Source organism: Salmo salar, chromosome 09, assembly GCF_965601325.2.
Source record: "Salmo salar chromosome 09, fSalSal1, whole genome shotgun sequence".
NCBI classification, from domain to species: domain Eukaryota; kingdom Metazoa; phylum Chordata; class Actinopteri; order Salmoniformes; family Salmonidae; genus Salmo; species Salmo salar.
The window spans coordinates 108,553,564-108,573,563 of record NC_138299.1 but is presented as its reverse complement, the minus strand read 5'-3'; the positions used below and the strand labels follow the sequence as shown (position 1 = coordinate 108,573,563).

Here is a 20,000-nt window from a genome sequence, read left to right as displayed (position 1 = left end):
GTTACTACTGCTGCTGCTGCTGTTGCTGTTGCTGTTGCTGCTACTGCTGCTGCTGCTGTTGTTGTTGCTGTTGCTGCTGCTGTTGTTGTTACTGCTGCTGCTGCTGCTGTTGTTGCTACTGCTGCTGCTGTTGTTGTTACTGCTGCTGCTGCTGCTGTTGTTGTTACTGCTGCTGCTGCTGCTGTTGTTGTTACTGCTGCTGCTGCTGCTGTTGTTGTTACTGCTGCTGCTGTTGTTGTTACTGCTGCTGCTGCTGCTGTTGTTGTTACTGCTGCTGCTGCTGCTGTTGTTGTTACTGCTGCTGCTGCTGCTGTTGTTGTTACTGCTGCTGCTGCTGCTGCTGTTGTTACTGCTGCTGCTGCTGCTGCTGCTTGTTGTTACTGCTGCTGCTGCTGTTGTTGTTACTGCTGCTGCTGCTGTTGTTGTTACTGCTGCTGCTGCTGTTGTTGTTACTGCTGCTGCTGCTGTTGTTGTTACTGCTGCTGCTGCTGTTGTTGTTACTGCTGCTGCTGCTGTTGTTGTTACTGCTGCTGCTGCTGTTGTTGTTACTGCTGCTGCTGCTGTTGTTGTTACTGCTGCTGCTGTTACTGCTACTACTACTACTGCTACTACTACTGCTACTACTACTGCTGCTACTACTACTGCTACTACTACTGCTGCTACTACTACTGCTACTACTACTGCTACTACTACTGCTACTACTACTGCTACTACTACTAAGTCTCTCACCGTCGACCTGGTGTGGTTTGAGCTTAGTGACCAGGTTGCGGTGGACCTGCACAATGGGCTGCTTGGTCTCCTCGTCTTCATCCAGCACCAGCTTGGTTGTGATTGGACAAGCCACGGCGGACGCCTCCTCCACCACGAGTACCTGGTCGGGAGGGACATATAGAGTCTAGTCTAAAAGCATTACAGTCTGTACATACAAATACATACATTTATTCTGCTGGTTGGGACAGGTTATGTTCCTAGGAGTATAGGGCAACTGGGAGACTGTTCTGCCGGGTTAGGACAGGTTACGTTCCTAGGAGTATAGGGCAGCTGGGAGAGTGTTCTGCTGATTGGGACAGGTTATGTTCCTAGGAGTGTAGGGCAGCTGGGAGACTGTTCTGCCAATTAGGACAGGTTATGTTCCTAGGAGTGTAGGGCAGCTGGGAGACTGTTCTGCCAGTTGGGACAGGTTATGTTCCTAGGAGTATAGGGCAGCTGGGAGACTGTTCTGCTGGTTGGGACAGGTTTAATGTTCCTAGGACTATAGGTAGGGCAGCTGGGAGACTGTTCTGCCAGTTGGGACAGGTTATGTTCCTAGGAGTATAGGGCAGCTGGGAGACTGTTCTGCCGGTTGGGACAGGTTATGTTCCTAGGAGTATAGGGCAGCTGGGAGACTGTTCTGCTGGTTGGGACAGGTTATGTTCCTAGGAGTATAGGGCAGCTGATCTTCTAGTCCACAAGCATTCAAACCTTTATACTAAGGAAATGCTAAGCGACTTCCAATCTATTGAAAGAGCACATTCAGTACATTTCTGTGATCACTGTGGAAACATGGCATAGCTGGTACCACGCTCTTATCTGAACCACAATGGACCACACATCCATCGCGCTCGTCAGCGTACCATCAGGCAGAAGGAGTAGTTGACTCATTGATTGACTCAGTCCATCTTGATCATCATCTTCATCCCATTAGCGGATGCCATGACAACAGAGCACACACAGTTGACTTTTTACCTCTCTGAGTTTCTCCCTGAGCTGCTCCCTCTCAGCGATGCGTCTCCTCCTCTCCTCTTCCTCCTTTAGGGCATCCCTCGTTTCCGTCCTCAGCTTGTCGTCCTTGAGGATTTTTCTGATCTTCTTCCTCTGTCCTTTAGGAGTGTCTCCATCCTCCTTCCCCGAGCCGTCCTCTCCTGACCCGCTCTGGGAGGACAGAATGTGGGTAAACCTTTAAACTTCAACCCCCAGGGGTCAACTGACCAATCCAAATCACACATAGTGACCTATGATGTGGTAACAATCAAACATTGACCAACCAATGAATTCCAGACCAAATTCACAAATATAGAATTGTTCAGGAGTAAGGAGAAAATCCTCTCCTTCCCTATACCTTGTCGGATGAAGTGTCCTGGACCTTGATGCGGCGCCGTTTCTTCTTCTGTGCGTAGCTCCTCTCCTCCTTCTTCTTCTTCTTCTTCTTCTTGGAGGAGCGCGTGGTCCTCCTGCGGCTACTGCCTTCCTTCTCAGACTCCGACTCCTCCTCTGACGATGACTCCTTCTCACTGATCTCCTCACTAACTCCCGACTCACTGCTGCTAGCTGACTCCTTAAAGTCTGAGTCTGCCGAGTCATCACTACCCACTGGAGAGGGGGAGGGAGAGAGAAGAGGGGGAGGGAGAGAGAAGAGGGGGAGAGCAAGAGGGGAGGAGAAGAGAAGACAGGGCACAGGGAGAGGGGAGAATCAAATCAAATTTATTTACATAGCCCTTCTTACATCAGCTGATATCTCAAAGTGCTGTACAGAAACCCAGCCTAAAACCCAAAACAGCAAGCAATGCAGGTGTAGAAGCAGAAGGAGAAAGAATGAGAGAGAGAAGAGAGGGAGAAAGAGGGGGATAGAGAGAGAGGCGGGAGGTAGAGTTGATTGAAAACTGTCATCAGTTTGCTGAGTAGGACTTTCATTCTGTTCCTTAGGTGTTATTACAGAGGCCTAGACAGACCGGGCCAGCTAGACAGACCAGGCCAGCCAGCCAGACCGTGCCAAACAGCCAGACAGCCCTCGTACCTTTCCGTCTGGTCCTCTTGGTCTCCTTCTTCCCCTTGCTAGCTGGTTTCTCCTTCTCCTCTCCCGACTCCCCTTCGTTCAGCGTCAGTTTGTGGCGGAGCAGCCTGTGGCGACGCCCCACACTCTTCTTCATGTCCACGTCAGAGCCCCCTTCATCATCATCATCATCATCATCATCGTCGTCAACTGTTGAGGGGAACACAAGCAGTTATTTATGGTTTCAAGATCTAGTCTAGTGACATAAACCATTAGTGGTGGAAAGAGGAACTGCAGAATCACTGTATCAACAAGTATGAAGTGAAAAAGTCAATGTAGCTCACCCTCCTCCTGCTCCTCTCCTCCCTTCCCCTTCTTCTGTTCCTTCTCTTCTCCGTCCTCGTCAGAGCTCTCCTCTGCTCCTGAAGAGTAGTTGGCCTTGATCTGGGCCAGCAGCATCTTCTTGGCAATTCTATTAAGGACGAAGAAATGTAAAATCAATGTGATTTGTCACATGCTCTGAATACAACAGGTGTATACTTTACAGTGAAATGCCGAATACAACAGGTGTAGACCTCACAGTGAAATGCTGAATACAACAGGTGTAGACCTCACAGTGAAATGCCGAATACAACAGGTGTAGAACTTAGTGAAATGCTTACTTACAAGCCCTTAACAAACAATGCAATTCAAGAAATAGAGTTAAGATATTTACTAAATAAACGAAAGTAAAATATATATATATATATATAAATAAATAACGAGGCTATATACAGGGGGTACCGGGTCAATATGCAGGGGTACAGGTTAGTTGATGTAATTTGTACAAGTAGGTAGGGGTAAAGTGTCTACGCACAGAAAATAAACAGCATGTAGAAGCAGTGTAAAGGGGGGGGGGGGGGGGGGGGGCAATGTAAATACAGCCTTTCAAAGCACTTCCTGGCTACTGACGTGAGTGCTACGGGGCGGTAGTCATTTAGGCAGGTTACCTTCGCTTTCTTGGGCACAGGGACTATGGTGGTCTGCTTGAAACATGTAGGTATTACAGACTTGGTCAGGGAGAAGATGAAAAAGTCACTGAAGACACTTGCCAGTTGGTCCGAGAGTGCTCGTACAGCCTTGTGTATGTTGACCTATTTAAAGGTCTTGCTCACCTCGGCTACGGAGAGCGTGATCACATAGTCGTCCGGAACAGCTGGTGCTCTCGTGCATGCTTCAATATTGCTTGCCTCGAAGCGAGCATAAAAGACATTAAGCCCGTCTGGTAGGCTCAGATCACTGGGCATCTCGTGGCTGGGTTCCCCATTGTAGTTGTAAACCCTGCAACATCCGACGAGCATCAGAGCCAGTGTAGTTGGATTCAATCTTAGTCCTGTATTGAAGCTTTACTTGTTTGATGGTTGGTCTGAGGGCACAGCGGGATTTCTTATAGGCGTCCGGATTAGTGTCTCGCTCCTTGAAAGCGGCAGTCGAGCCTTTAGCTCGGTGCGGATGTTGCCTGTAATCCATGGCTTCTGGTTGGGATATGTACATACGGTCACTGTGGGGACGACGTCGTTATTATTATTATTGATGAAGCCGGTGACTGAGGTGGTATACTCCTCAATCCCATTGGATGAATCCTGGAACATATTCCATTCTGTGCTAGCAAAACAGTCCCGTAGCGTAGCATCCGCGTCATTTGACCATTTACGTATTGAGCGAGTCACTGGTACTTCCTGCTTTAGTTTTTGCTTGTAAGCAGGAATCAGGAGGATAGAATTATGGTCAGATTTGCCAAATGGAGGGCGAGGCAGAGATATGTACACGTCTCTGTGTGGAGTAAAGGTGGTCTAGAGTTTGTTTTGTTTGTTTTCCTCTGGTTGCATGTGACATGTTGGTAAAAATGTTGTAAAACTGATTTCAGTTTGCCTGCATTAAAGTACCCAGCCACCAGGAGCACAGCTTCTGGATGAGCATTTTCTTGTTTGCTTATGGCCTGATACAGCTCGTTGAGAGTGGTCTTAGTGGCAGCATCGGTTTTTGGTGGTAAATAGACGGCTACGAATAATATATATGATCTCTCTTGGTAGATAGAGTACCTCATGATAAGCTGTAGACCACACTACCTCAGGCGAGCAATACCTCAAGACTTCTTTAATATTAGACATCTTGCACCAGCTGTTGACAAATACACACCACCCTCGTCTTGCCGGACTTAGCTATTCTGTCCTGCCGATGCACGGAAAACCCAGCCAACTGTATATTATCCGTCTCGTCGTTGAGCCACGACTCTGTGAAACATAAGATATTACAGTTTTGAATGTCCCGTTGGTAGGATAGTCTTGAACGGAGCTCATCCAGGTTATTATCCAGTGATTACCATCCGTTCTATTGGCCAACGTGTAGAGGCGGATTACCCACTCGCAGACTAATTCTCACAAGGCACCCAGATCTCCACCCCTGTACCTCCATCTTTTCTTAACACGAATTACAAGGATTTGGACCTGTTCTCGGAGAAGCAGTATATCCTTCACGTCGGACTCATTAAAAAGTCTTTGTCCAGTTCGAGGTGAGTAATTGCTGTTCTGATGTCCAGAAGCTCTTTTCGATCATAAGAGAAAGTAGCAGCAACATTATGTACAATGTGAAAAAACACAAAATAACACAAAACGGCAGCCATCTCGTAAGTAAAGGAAATAAGAAAAGTAAAGGAAATAAGAAAAAGGATTGAAGGATGTTCGTCAGCAGGTTGAGAAGCATGCAGTTCAGGACATATTTGGTTTGTCTTGAATGAAAATACTTTTTAATACCTGTTCTCTGGATCATCATCATCATCATCATCCTCAGCCATCTGAGAAGCGTCATGGTTACCTTCATCTCCTTCAGACACACAGAGAGGGAGGGGTCAGGGGTTAGAGACAGCGTTTTCCCATAAGAGACGAAAGTCAGTTAATCAGCTACATTTTCCACTTCAGATAAACTACAATACTTTCAATTTAAAAGTCTTTGTTCGCCAGTCTGTCAGACCGTCTCCTGCTATAATGAATAATATGCATCTGCTAGCCATCTATTGATAGGATAGTCCTGTCCGTCACAAAGCGAGCGATGACAAGGTAACGCATTCTGCCATCTGTCCCACCCCCCCGGTACAATTTCTGCATACTGTGGTTGCAGTTTAATTTCCTTACAGAGCACGCTGGTGAATTAGAATGTAACGTAAACGGTAACAACGAGTGAAAATCCACTTAGCCTAATTGTTTTCTGGCACATTTATTTTCTTTGGCCTATTTCACATAGCAAGCCACGCGGAGTCACGGCGCACGGCAGGCTATTTACTGTGCTTTGACAACTGAACAGCAAGTGACTATTTTCTAAAAGGTGTAGAACTGAATAAAGTTGATCTCCTATACGCCTTTGCCGTTTATAAATCATGCAACGTGGTTATATGTCCATGGTATTGCAACGGGACAAGGATTTCCTAGGTGTCCTTTCCTAGGATGTCAGGGCTGGCCAGACGGTGATGCTAAACAGCCTCTTGCCGGGCGCGCCATAAACAGCCTCTTGCCGGGCGCGCCATAAACAGCCTCTTGCCGGGCGCGCCATAAACAGCCTCTTGCCGGGCGCGCCATAAACAGCCTCTTGCCGGGCGCGCCATAAACAGCCTCTTGCCGGGCACGCCATTGAATTGAAGGCCAACTACACCCAAACATTTTAATTGATCAGGTTTTTCCCAGATATCAAAGCGGTCTCCTGATGAGGTTTAAGCATTGTTGTGGACTTAAAACATCCAATTAGTTGTTTTTCTATTTTTAAAAGTGTGATTTCGATATTAAAAAAAAAACAGAAACCTGAAAAAACTAAGAGAAAACGGAATTTGGGAAATAAAATGGAATCAGACAATAAAAAACACATTTTATAGGGTCCTAACTAATGATCAGTTCACATTAATTAAGGATATGTAAAATCAGAACGATAATACTGAAAACTGATGTAATCTTGTAATTTGTGTAAAACTTTGTACACCTAAACTCAAGAGAAGACAGGTTCAAATGTTCTCCTATTTAGAAAATAATCCTGATCATATAGGCCCAGACCATATTCAAAACAACAATAAACTGAATTCATACAACATCATTTAAATTGTAGTCTTTCTTTACCAGAGCTCTCTATCTCTGTTCCTGGAGAGCTACAGGCTTGTAGGTTTTCACTCAAAGCCTAATCTAGCGCACCTGACTAATAATTAGCTGGTTGATAAACTAAATCATGTTAGTTACAACTGAGGTTGGAGTTAAAACCTACAGGAGGGTATCTCTCCAGGAACAGGGTTGGAGTTAAAACCTCCAGGAGGGTATCTCTCCAGGAACAGGGTTGGAGTTAAAACCTCCAGGAGGGTATCTCTCCAGGAACAAGGTTGGAGAGCCCTGTTGTACACAAAACCACAACAAATTTTTCCAATCTGGGAAGTGAACTCGATAAAGTGTCAAATAATTTCACTGACTAATTCGGATGGAATCTTTAGAATGTACCAGAGGCCACCAAAATAGAGTTCCTTTGGCCAAAAATGCCAAACCCTGGGGGTCAAGCCTCAGACCCCGGGGGCACCTGGCTGGCTACTTTTTCCATTTGGATGGCTACTCTATGTACTTGTGGAAAACACTGCCGAGGTCAGGTGTTAATTCAGTGGAGTTTAGGTCAAGTTGTATTGACAACACAGTGTACCGTCTGCCTTGTAGAAACGAAGAGCCCAATATACAGATTTCAGAAACAACAGCTCTACTCACCTGAAGACTGGTGGAAGGTTCCCCTCCCTGCTACCACCGTCTCCTCCACGATGGGTTTAATCTTCTGCTGGTCTCCACTCTCCTCTCCAGACCCTCCTCCCTCCTCCTCCTCCTCCACGTCATCAGACGATGAATCTTGCTGCTTGGCTCCTCTACTTCTGGCTTTGCGTTTCAGTTCGTACGACCGCCTCCGATCTCCGCCCTTGTTCTCCTTCTCCTCTCTTTCTTTCTTCACGCGGCTGCTCCTCCGTTTCCCCGTGCCCAGTTTGCTGAGTCCCTTCATCTCCTTCTCCAGGTCAGAGTCAGAGTTAGAGGAGCCGCCCGAGCCCTTCTTCTTGGATGTCTTTTTGGCAGAAGCCGTGGAGGACTTCTTTTTCTTCTTCGCGTCTTCGTCCGAGTCGGACTCTGAGTTGTCTGAATCGTCAGCTTTCAGTTTGCGTTTGGCCGCCAGCTTTTTCTCAGTCTTCACCTTGTCATTCTCCTCCCCCTCACCGTCTTTCTTGCCGAGTTTGAACAGGCACCTTTTGAAGCTACTGTTGCCCTGGTTACCATCGGCGTCCTGCTGCGCATCCTCGTCAGAGCTGTGTTCCGCCGCTGCAGTCTGGAGCAGGATGTCCGGAACCTCGTCAGAGTCTGAGTCCACTTCCTGTTTAGAAGGGTCAGCGGTCACCTTGGAGGAGGCATTGCTCTGCTCCTCCTCCTCCTCCTCCTTCTCCGAGCTGCCTTTGGTTCTACTCTTCAGCTTGCTGGGACTCTTCCCCTTGCCCTCTGAGTCGCTGTTCTCCTGAGAGGATTCGGCCATCTTGTTCTTCCCGTCAGATGACTTCCTGAGGGGTGTGGTCTTTGTGCGGCTAGAGCGGCGGCTGTCATCCTCAGAGCCCCCACCTTCCTCCACCTCCTTACCCTCCTCCTCCTCCTCACTCTTCTCCTTCCCTCCATCCTTACTCCTCTCCTTCCCTCCATCCTTACTCCTCTCCTTCCCTCCATCCTTACTCCTCTCCTTCCCTCCATCCTTACTCCTCTCCTTCCCTCCATCCTTACTCCTCTCCCTCCCTCCATCCTTACCCCTCTCCCTCCCTCCATCCTTACTCCTCTCCCTCCCTCCATCCTTACTCCTCTCCCTCCCTCCATCCTTACTCCCTCCCTCCTCCTCCTCCCTCTCCTTCCCCCCCCCCCCCATCCTTACCCCTCTCCTTCCCTCCACATTTACTCCTCTCCTTCTCTCCATCCTTACTCCTCTCCTTCTCCTTCCCCCCATCCTTACCCCTCTCCTTCCCTCCACATTTACTCCTCTCCTTCTCTCCGTCCTTACTCCTCTCCTTCTCTCCGTCCTTACTCCTCTCCTTCCCTCCGTCCTTACTCCTCTCCTTCCCTCCGTCCTTACTCCTCTCCTTCCCTCCGTCCTTACTCCTCTCCTTCCCCCCGTCCTTACTCCTCTCCTTCCCCCCGTCCTTACTCATCTCCTTCCCCCCGTCCTTACTCATCTCCTTCCCCCCGTCCTTACTCATCTCCTTCCCCCCGTCCTTACTCATCTCCTTCCCCCCGTCCTTACTCATCTCCTTCCCCCCATCCTTACTCATCTCCTTCCCCCCATCCTTACTCATCTCCTTCCCCCCATCCTTACTCATCTCCTTCCCCCCATCCTTACTCATCTCCTTCCCCCCATCCTTACTCATCTCCTTCCCCCCATCCCTACTCTTAGACCTGGAGGTGCGTGTGGTAACCACGGGAACGGGCGTCAGCTTCACGATCAGGTTCTTCACCTTGGGCATGGCCTTCTCCTTATGGGTTTCAAGTGACTTCCTGTTTGAGCCGGCGGCGGGGCTCTCGGATTGGCTAGCAGCTGTGGGTTCCATGGCGTCGTTGCCGGGCGTTAACCCTGTGGAGTCCGCCAGACTCTCTACCATCTGGAAGAGCTCATCAGGGACAGACGGCCCGACGGACACAATGTCTTTATCCCGGTCACCCTCCTCCTCCTCCTCCTCCTCTCCATCCTCCTCTTCTTCCTCCTCCTCCTCCTCCACTACTTTCACTGCTGTCTGGTCTTTGGCCTGGCTGTCTGTCTCTGTGTCCGAGTGGTCCTGAGGCGCGGGGACGGGGCTACACTCCATCTCTGTGTCCTCTGACAAGCCCCCATCCTCCTTTAGCTCCTCCCCATCCTCAGTGTCGGCCATTTTATACTCTTCTGCCTCCTGTCCATCCTCAACCATGTTGTCAATCTGATAGTGGCCGTCGGTGTTGGAGACAGCATCCCCGTTCTGCATCCCTTGGTCCTGGGAAGTGAACTGTGACTCCAAGTCCTCCTCTAGGGCAGCATGAGCCTTCTTTAAATCAGCCAGAACAGACCTAGAGAGAGAGCGAGAGAGATGGATGAATGGATAGATTAGGCAAAATAACAGAATTAGGCTGCCTCATTTACTTTGTAGCAGTCATAATATTAACATGTTAGGATACCTGAAGGCCTTGAGGTGTCTGGTCCCGCTTCCACCTCCTCCTGCTCCCTGTTCCGCCTCAGCCTGCTTGATGAAATGGATGAAGGTGTTGTTGAGCCCTGTAGTCGTCTCAATCAGCTTCTTGGTCCTCTTCACCAGCTCCTTGGGGACCTTCAGGGTCTTATAGGAGAAGGTGAGGGTCCCTGACCCGTCTGAATGCTCCTTACCGTTCACCACAGCTTTACCATGGTGGTGGTGACCTTTACCCTTACTGTGCCTTTTCACCTCCTTCCTCTCTTTCTCCTCCCTCTCTTTCTTGCGTCCCGTGCTCCAGAAGCTCTCCAGCTTGGTCATGATGTTGGAGCAGTTGGAGGCGATGTCTGAGAGGGGCTGAGGACTGCAGATATAGCAGGACCATTTACTGTGCTCGTCGGTGATCATGGACAGCTCCTTGCGCCCCAGGTTACGCAGGATGCACTTCTTACAGAAGGCGTTGTGGCAGTAGTCACAGCAGATCAGGTTGCCACCTTCAGCACACCACCTTGGGGCATAGTTAAGACAGCAGGGAAAGTGAACTTCAAAACCTGACATATCTTAAATTGGGATTTGCAGCTGTTGTTGGGAAGTAATGAATCCTTCTAAAAATGACAAAAGTAGTGCACTATATAGGGAATAGGGTGGCAGTTGGGACGGAGCCCTTGGTGTGGACTAAAATAGGTGCCAGTACTCGTAATCGAGAGCCAATATTGTACAAGAGGTGGCGATACTCAAGCAGTAGAACAGGGACCTTATGGCAGCTACAACAATGGAGACCTACCTGCACTGTTCATCCATGCCATCCTCGTCTTTATTGATATCGTCGCTGGTGTAATACTTATAGCACGACTAGAGGAAGAGAAAACAACAAGGGAGGAACATAGTGATGCACAGATATTACATTTTTGGCTGATACCGATATTTTCCTTGCAAAAAAAAAAACAATACCGAAAATTGATATTACATTTTTTTGCCTTTTAAGCATTACAGTTAAATAGTTTGGACGCAGCGGTCTAAGGCACTGCATCTCAGTGCAAGAGGCATCACTACAGTCCCTGGTTCGAATCTAGGTTGTATCACATCCGGCCGTGATTGGGTGTCCCATAGGGCGGCGCACAATTGGCCCAGCGTCATCCAGTTTAGGCATTTACGTCCCCATTACCAGCAAAAAAATAATCAAAACCTATTTCTTTCACTTGCAGTGCTGTTTTGTTGTTCATTTGTTCAGTTGTTTCATTCTCGACCAGGATTTCTTTGGAACGCTGTTTGGGTCTTTGCGTGTCAAAAAATATACACAATTTAACACTATTTGATGTGTCAAATAAGCTTGTTGACCAATCAGGACCAGAATATGACTCCACGTCACATAATTATTTAACGCGTTCATTAAAAAAAAATGTACGTAGTTACTACCTTACTTTGCTACCTGACAACTTTACGGTTTTCACTTTTAATTACCGTTTATATTTTTCGTTTTCCCCCTCACTCAACTTTTTTTCCATTCAACTTTTTCACCCCGGACGCTTTATCTGGATGTGTTTCGTCAAGACCTCCACCAGCCGAAGCTAAGAAGTAACATTAACATGATGCCTTCTAATTGCAGTCGCTGTACTCATAATATACAGGAGAACGATCGCCTTACGGCGAGGATAGCTGTGCTGCAAGCCCAGCTTCAGACGCAATCATTAGGCAAGAGTAATTTCAGTGTAGGAAAGGATGAAACAGCGTCTATGCCACCATTAAGTACAGATAGTAACGTTAGCATAAATCCCCTCGCACGGTCCCCGCAGCAGGACAACTTTGGCTTCTGGAGGGAAATGCTGTAGGAATGCTCAACCGGTGTCGCTCATTCAGCCAACAGAAACTTTCAACCAGTTCTCCCCATTAAGCAACGGGTCGGAGTCAGAGGCCGAGCCTTCTCTGGTCTCTACTCCTCCCGTTACCGGGTCTGAGCCGCTGAAGCCTCCCACCATTAGCTCTGACAAATTGAAAACCCTAGTCATTGGCGACTCCATTAACCGCAGTATTAGACTTAAAACGAATCATCCAGCGATCATACACTGTTTACCAGGGGGCAGGGCTGCCGACGTAAAGGCTAATCTGAAGATGGTGCTGGCTAAAGCTAAAACCGGCGAGTGTAGAGAGTATAGGGATATTGTTATCTACGTCAGCACCAACGATGTTAGGATGAAACAGTCAGAGGTCACCAAGCACAACATAGCTTCAGCGTGTAAATCAGCTAGAAAGATGTGTCGGCATCGATTAATTGTCTCGTGCCCCCTCCCAGTTAGGGGGAGTGATGAGCTCTACAGCAGAGTCTCACAACTCAATCGCTGGTTGAAAACTGTTTTCTGCCCCTCCCAAAAGATAGAATTTGTAGATAATTGGCCCTCTTTCTGGGACTCACCCACAAACAGCACCAAGCCTGGCCTGTTGAGGAGTGACGGACTCCATCCTAGCTGGAGGGGTGCTCTCATTTTATCTACGAATCTAGACAGGGCTCTAACTCCCCTAGCTCCACAATGAGATAGGGTGCAGGCCAGGCAGCAGGCTGTTAGCCAGCCTGCCAGTTTAGTAGAGTCTGCCACTAGCAGTCAGTGTAGTCAGCTCAGCTATCCCCATTGAGACCGTGTCTGTGCCTCGATCTAGGTTGGGCAAAACTAAACATGGCGGTGTTCGCCTTAGCAATCTCACTAGAATAAAGACCTCCGTTCCTGTCATTATTGAAAGAGATTGTGATCTCTCACACCTCAAAACAGGGCTACTTAATGTTAGATCCCTCACTTCCAAGGCAGTCAGTCAATGAACTAATCACTGATCATAATCTTGATGTGATTGGCCTGACTGAAACATGGCTAAAGCCTGATGAATTTACTGTGTTAAATGAGGCCTCACCTCCTGGTTACACTAGTGACCATATCCCCCGCGCATCCCGCAAAGGCGGAGGTGTTGCTAACATTTACGATAGCAAATTTCAATTTACAAAAAAAACACGCAGTTTTCATCTTTTGAGCTTCTAGTCATGAAGTCTATGCAGCCTACTCAATCACTTTTCATAGCTACTGTTTACAGACCTCCTGGGCCATATACAGCGTTCCTCACTGAGTTCCCTGAATTCCTATCGGACCTTGAAGTCATAGCAGATAATATTCACATTTTTGGTGACTTTATATTCACATGGAAAAGTCCACAGACCCACTCCAAAAGGCTTTCAGAGCCATCATCGACTCAGTGGGTTTTGTCCAACATGTGCCTGGACACCCTGGACCTAGTTTTGTCCCATGGAATAAATGTTGTGGATCTTAATGTTTTTCCTCATAATCCTGGACTATCAGTCCACCATTTTATTACGTTTGCAATCGCAACAAATAATCTGCTCAGAACCCAGCCAAGGATCATCAAAAGCAGTGCTATAAATTCTCAGACAACCCAAAGATTCCTAGATGCCCTTCCAGACTCCCTCCGCCTACCCAAGGATGTCAGAGGACAAAAATCAGTTAACCAACTAACTGAGGAATTCAATTTAACCTTGCGCAATACACTAGATGCAGTCGCACCCATGATCATTAGAAAACAAATTACGGACTCCTCTTTAAATCTGCGTATTCCTCCAGATGCCGATGTTCGCATTTTCAGCTAATAACGGCCAATTCCGATATGTTCCCCGATGTATCGTGCATCCCTAGACAATATAATACTGAGATCTGTCTTAACCTACCAAATATCACATTTCTGTTCAAAAGACAAACATCAGCTCCAAAACATACAACTACTACAGGTCTACCTCTATGGACAGTGTTGCAGGTGGATCTAAACTACTACAGGTCGACCTCTATGGACAGTGTTGCAGGACAGGTCCCTGCTCATCTGCGTGAACGAGTCTTAGGTATGCTGCAAGGAGGCATGAGGACTGCAGATGTGGCCAGGGCAATGAATTGCAATGTCCGTACTGTGAGACGCCTAAGACAGTGCTACAGGGAGACAGGACAGACAGCTGATCGTCCTCGCAGTGGCAGACCACGTGTAACAACACCTGCACAGGATCGGTACACCCGAACATCACACCTGCGGGACAGGTACAGGATGGCAACAACAACTGCCCGAGGTACACCTGGAACGCACAATCCCTCCATCAGTGCTCAGACTGTCCGCAATAGGCTGAGAGAGGCTGGACTGAGGGCTTGTAGGCCTGTTGTAAGGCAGGTTCTCACCAGACATCACCGGCAACATCGCCTATGGGCACAAACCCACCGTTGCTGGACCAGACAGGACTGGCAGAAAGTGCTCTTCACTGACGAGTTGCGGTTTTGTCTCACCAGGGGTGATGGTCGGATTCGCACTTATCGTTGAAGGAATGAGCGTTACACCGAGGCCTGTACTCTGGAGCTGGATCGATTTGGAGGTGGAGGGTCCGTCATGGTCTGGGGCGGTGTGTCACAGCATCATCGGACTGAGCTTGTTGTCATTGCAGGCAATCTCAACGCTGTGCATTACAGGGAAGACATCCTCCTCCCTCATGTGGTACCCTTCCTACAGGCTCATCCTGACATGACCCTCCAGCATGACAATGCCACCAGCCATACTGTACGTGATTTCCTGCAAGACAGGAATGTCAGTGTTCTGCCATGGCCAGCGAAGAGCCCGGATTTCAATCCCATCGAGCACGTCTGGGACCTGTTGGATCGCAGGGTGAGGGCTAAGGCCATTCCTCCCAGAAATGTCCGGAAACTTGCAAGTGCCTTGGTGGAAGAGTGGGGTAACATCTCACAGCAAGAACTGGCAAATCTGGTGCAGTTCATGAGGAGGAGATGCACTGCAGTACTTAATGCAGCTGGTGGCCACACCAGATACTGACTGTTACTTTTGATTTTGACCCACCCTTTGTTCAGGGACACATTATTCAATTTCTGTCAGTCACATATCTATGGAACTTGTTCAGTTTATATTTCAGTTGTAGAATCTTGTTATGTTCATACAAATATTTACACGTTAAGTTTGCTGAAAATAAACGCAGTTGACAGTGAGAGGAAGTTTCTTTTTTTGCTGAGATAGATATATACAGAAATATCACATTTACCTAAGAATTCAGTCCCTTTTAATTATCACCTTTATATTCAGATGCTTTACTCAGTACTTTGTTGAAGCACCTTCAGAAGCAAGTGCCGCCTCGAGTCTTCTTAGGTATGACGTTACAAGCTTGGCACACCTGTATTTGGGGAGTTTATCCCATTCTTCTCTGCAGATCCTCTCAAGCTCTGTCAGGTTGGATGGGGAGCGTCGCTGCACAGCTATTTTCAGGTCTCTCCAGAGATGTTCAATCGGGTTCATGGCTGGACCACTCAAGGACATTCAGAGATTTGTCCCGAAGCCACTCCTGCGTTTTCTTGGTTGTGTGCTTAGGGTCGTTGTCCTGTTGGAAGGTGAAACTTATCCCCAGTCTGAGCGCTCTGGAGCAGGTTTTCATCAAGGATCTCTCTGTACTTTGCTCCGTTCATCTTTCCCTCGATCCTGACTAGTCTCCCAGTCCCTGCCACTGAAAAACATTCCCACAGAGGCCTTGAGGACCTTCAATGCTGCAGACTTTATGAGGGGCAGCGGGAGGGGCTTGGCGTGAGGGGCAGTGGAAGGGGCTTGGCGTGAGTGGCAGGGGGAGGGGCTTGGCGTGAGGGGCAGGGGGAGGGGCTTGGTGTGAGTGGCAGGGGGAGGGGCTTGGTGTGAGTGTGTAAACAGAGGAAGAAACTAAGTGAGAGGTTTCACTCTCGCCCAAATCTGTCTAAAATCATCCTAATGTGTTTCTATGGGCTTATTTTGGTCCTAAGCTTGTCGCCTTTGGGATGACTCCCATTGTTAGGAGGACATGAGCATCTCCTCATTATATTCAGATCTCTGGTGTAGGTGCACACAGCACAGAAAAAGCAAAGGAGAGGAGAGCAAAAAGACATGAGAACATAGACACAAACGCTCAGAAAAATGAAAAAATTCAATGAAAAAAACAGTGATCCTGCGATATTGGCATTTGGAATATCTCGCAAAAACATAAATTAATCATATATATATGGCCCAACCCTAAAGGAGCATGGGGGTGCTCAGACAGAGAGAAAGACAGAAAATCATCCCACAATCACAGACTAAAAGAGAGGAAAGGATATGTGAGAGAGACGGAGAGAGAATTTGATAGAGACAGACAAATAGATAGATGGAAAGATGTCTAGCATGATAGGAGAGAGACTTATAAACATATGAAAGATAGACAGAGAAGGTGTTGCAGGTGTATCTACCTTGCAGAGGAGCACATGGAGCATGGGGTGCTCAAACACTGAGTGGCGCTGGAAGTGGTTGACCTGCTGTCCACAGGCGGTGCAGTCTATTCTCTCCTGCAAAGTGGTATCTGGATAAACACAGAGGAAGACCGAGAGACAAACATGTTTCGTTTACATCCAATATCAATCCCAAACTGATTGATTTCATTAAACTAGCAACAGTTCTGGATATTAGGCTGTAGGAAAACCCATTCCTGGTCAAAACCTTTTAAACACCCGATAAGAGCATTCAAACAGCTGGCAGGTGTTTATCTGACTATCCACTGGTTAGTAGTAGTGTGATATACACAGCGAGGAGACCAACCTGTGTTTTTGACTGAGGGGTCCCCCCTGGAGGGGGTCCCCCCCCCTGGGCTTGTGTCTGTGTGGTGTGTGTGGGCCATATCTGAGTACCTGTAATTGCGTTCCAAATAGTAGGTATTTTGGGTATGCTAAACAAGTTTTATAGTATGTGAAATGTATAAATTGAGTATGCTTTAAAAATTCCATTCAAGTAGGTAAGCCAGATTTTAGACATGGCCTGTGTGTGAGAGACGAACCTGTCTTTTTCCTTGAGAGGTCCACTCGGAGCTTCATGGCTCCTCTGCTCTCCTTGTTGTCAGTCCCAGTGGGAGGCCGTACCACCAACATGCCTGAAGTAGAGGACAGGCACTTAATGTGCATCCCAAATGGTACCCTATTCCCTATATAGTGCACTACTTTTGGGGCCCATAACCAGGGCCCATAACTCTCAACAAGTGCTCTTTTACCCCTACATAAACCTTGAACATCAACTCAGAATAGACCAGCAAAAATATTATCCACAAGGTGTGGAAATGCCCCTTCTGGCTCCACAATGATATGAAGAGGCATTAAAACATGTGCTGGCCCCAGGTCTAGTGGTAGACCTTACCATCTGAGGGGTTGTCAGAGGCGCCATCTTCCTGTCCACTCTCGTCCGAGGTGTCAGACTCATTCCCTCCGGTGTGCTTGGCTGCGACAGCAGGCTTCCTCTTGGTGTGAGAAGAGGAGGGTCTCTCAGTCTCTGCTGAGCTCCCAGGCTGAGGAGTAAACAACTGTCACCATGAGTCTAATGAAAAACCTCATAATAGACCCTGAGTGATCGTATTGTCCTGTTATCTGCCACAGAAGCTACAGTCAGGCTGTGGACCAAATGGCACTATCTAGTGCACTACTTTTAACCAGCTCTGGGAAGACATTAATGTTAGTGCTCAGGTGGATACATTTGAAAATGTGAGCAGGTAAATAGACAATCTGATGTTGACCTACCTCCTCCTCCATCATCTGGTCTGTAATCGGAAGTTGACCTACTTCCTCCTCCATCACTTGGTCTGTAGATTCAGCTGAGGCCTTACTCATTTTACCTGCAAAAAAGAAGAATTCACACTATTAGGTCTGTAATTATACAGTTAAAAAGGAAGGGGGTTGTGAAGAGCGGACTAAATTACCGTCAGGTTACAGGCTCTTTCATTTTTGTAAGTAAAAGTTAACTTAGAAGCAAAACAGCCTGATCTTTATCAAGATCTAGGGTTTTGTCCCAAATGGCACCCTATTCCCTATAGGCCCTGGTCAAATGTAGTGCACTATTCAGGGAATAGGGTGCGAATTCAGATGGAACACTAGATATAACATTGGCTGTTAGTTTCTAAGTTCACTAACAGCAAGGCTAGAATTTAAATTACAACTTCTGTAACTGTATTCAGTACTGTACTCAACAAGTAGACCTGTAACGTCACTCACCAATGGCGCAGCCCCAGCAGCACCAATGGCGCAGCCCCAGCAGCACCAATGGCGCAGCCCCAATGGCGCAGCCCCAGCAGCACTGCCCAGCAGCACCAATGGCGCAGCACCAATGGGAGTTTGAGTGGAACTTTGGCTCTATTAAATTTGGACACGGGATCTAAATAAACCAGATTAGCTAGGCCTACTGTTTCAGCAAAAATCAGGCTTCAGACATTTTTTTAATAATGTGAACATACGAAATTAGCAACCAAGGGCAGTAACTAGGTAGTTCAAATCAAAATGTTATTTGTCACATGCTTTCGTGAACAACAGGTGTAGACTGACAGTGAAATGCTTCATAAACAACAGGTGTAGACTAACGGTGAAATGCTGACTGACGGCCCTTCCCAACAATGAAGAGAAAGAAAATTGAGAAATAATAGAAAAGGAAAAAAACATAATAAATACACAATGAGTAACCTGACTATATACACAGACTACCAGTACTGAGTCAATGAGTAACCTGACTATATACACAGAGTACCAGTACTGAGTCAATGAGTAACCTGACTATATACACAGAGTACCAGTACTGAGTCAATCAGTAACCTGGCTATATACACAGAGTACCAGTACTGAGTCAATGTGCAGGGTACGAGGTAATAACATGGCTGTACAGTATACACAGGGTACCAGTACTGAGTCAATGTGCAGGGTACAAGGTAATAACATGGCTGTACAGGGTACCAGTACTGAGTCAATGAGTAACCTGACTATATACACAGAGTACCAGTACTGAGTCAATGTGCAGGAGTACGAGGTAATAACATGGCTATATTCAAGGCGGCAGGTACCCTAGTGGTTCGAGCATTGGGCCAATAACCAAAAGCGTACAAGGTAAAAATCTGTCGTTTTGCCCCTGAACAAGGCAGTTGTTCCCACTGAACCCACTGTTGCCCGGTAAATCAAATCAAATTTATTTATATAGCCCTTCGTACATCAGCTGATATCTCAAAGTGCTGTACAGAAACCCAGCCTAAAACCCCAAACAGCAAGCAATGCATGTGAAAGAAGCACGGTGGCTAGGAAAAACTCCCTAGGAAAAACTCCCTAGAAAGGCCAAAAACCTAGGAAGAAACCTAGAGAGGAACCAGGCTATCAGGGGTGGCCAGTCCTCTTCTGGCTGTGCAGGATGGATATTATAACAGAACATGGTCAAGATGTTCTTATACACGTTAAATATACACGGGGTACCAGTACAGAGTCGACGTGCAGGGCTACGAGGTAATAACATGGCTATATACACAGGGTACCAGTTCCGAGTCCATGTGCAGGGGTATCAGGTGATAGATAGATATAGATACACACTACTCAAAAAAATAAAGGGACCACTTAAACAACACAATGTAACTCCAAGTCAATCACACTTCTGTGAAATCAAACTGTCCACTTAGGAAGCAACACTGATTGATCATACATTTCACATGCTGTTGTGCAAATGGAATAGACAACAGGTGGAAATTATAGGCAATAAGCAAGACACCCCCAATAAAGGAGTGGTTCAGCAGGTGGTGACCACAGACCACTTCTCAGTTCCTATGCTTCCTGGCTGATGTTTTGGTCACTTTTGAATACTAGCGGTGCTTTCACTCTAGTGGTAGCATGTGACGGAGTCTACAACCCACACAAGTGGCTCAGGTAGTGCAGCTCATCCAGGATGGCACATCAATGCGAGCTGTGGCAAGAAGGTTTGCTGTGTCTGTCAGCGTAGTGTCTAGAGCATGGAGGCGCTACCAGGAGACAGGCCAGTACATCAGGAGACGTGGAGGAGGCCGTAGGAGGGCAACAACCCAGCAGCAGGACCGCTACCTCCGCCTTTGTGCAAGGAGGAGCACTGCCAGAGCCCTGCAAAATGACCTCCAGCAGGCCACAAATGTGCATGCTCAAACGGTCAGAAACAGACTCCATGAGGGCCCGA

The 20,000-nt window shown here is 47.5% G+C and overlaps 1 protein-coding gene across 1 annotated transcript in view; it reads right to left on the bottom strand.

Annotated features, from left to right (window-relative positions):
• The window catches only part of LOC106591038 (transcriptional regulator ATRX), a 94,551-nt gene that overhangs the window by 68,386 nt on the left and 6,165 nt on the right, over positions 1-20,000 (bottom strand). Inside the window, exons 2-15 of the mRNA XM_082955528.1 lie at positions 17,570-17,664; positions 17,193-17,340; positions 16,840-16,932; positions 16,259-16,368; positions 10,762-10,829; positions 9,967-10,485; positions 8,688-9,858; positions 7,513-8,644; positions 5,542-5,611; positions 3,094-3,221; positions 2,774-2,959; positions 2,099-2,349; positions 1,726-1,911; positions 730-895 (exon numbers count right to left, since the gene is read on the bottom strand). Coding sequence (XP_082811654.1) covers positions 730-895; positions 1,726-1,911; positions 2,099-2,349; positions 2,774-2,959; positions 3,094-3,221; positions 5,542-5,611; positions 7,513-8,644; positions 8,688-9,858; positions 9,967-10,485; positions 10,762-10,829; positions 16,259-16,368; positions 16,840-16,932; positions 17,193-17,340; positions 17,570-17,659 — 4,318 coding nt within the window. The 5' untranslated portion in view covers positions 17,660-17,664. The remainder of the gene's footprint in view (positions 1-729; positions 896-1,725; positions 1,912-2,098; positions 2,350-2,773; positions 2,960-3,093; positions 3,222-5,541; positions 5,612-7,512; positions 8,645-8,687; positions 9,859-9,966; positions 10,486-10,761; positions 10,830-16,258; positions 16,369-16,839; positions 16,933-17,192; positions 17,341-17,569; positions 17,665-20,000) is intronic.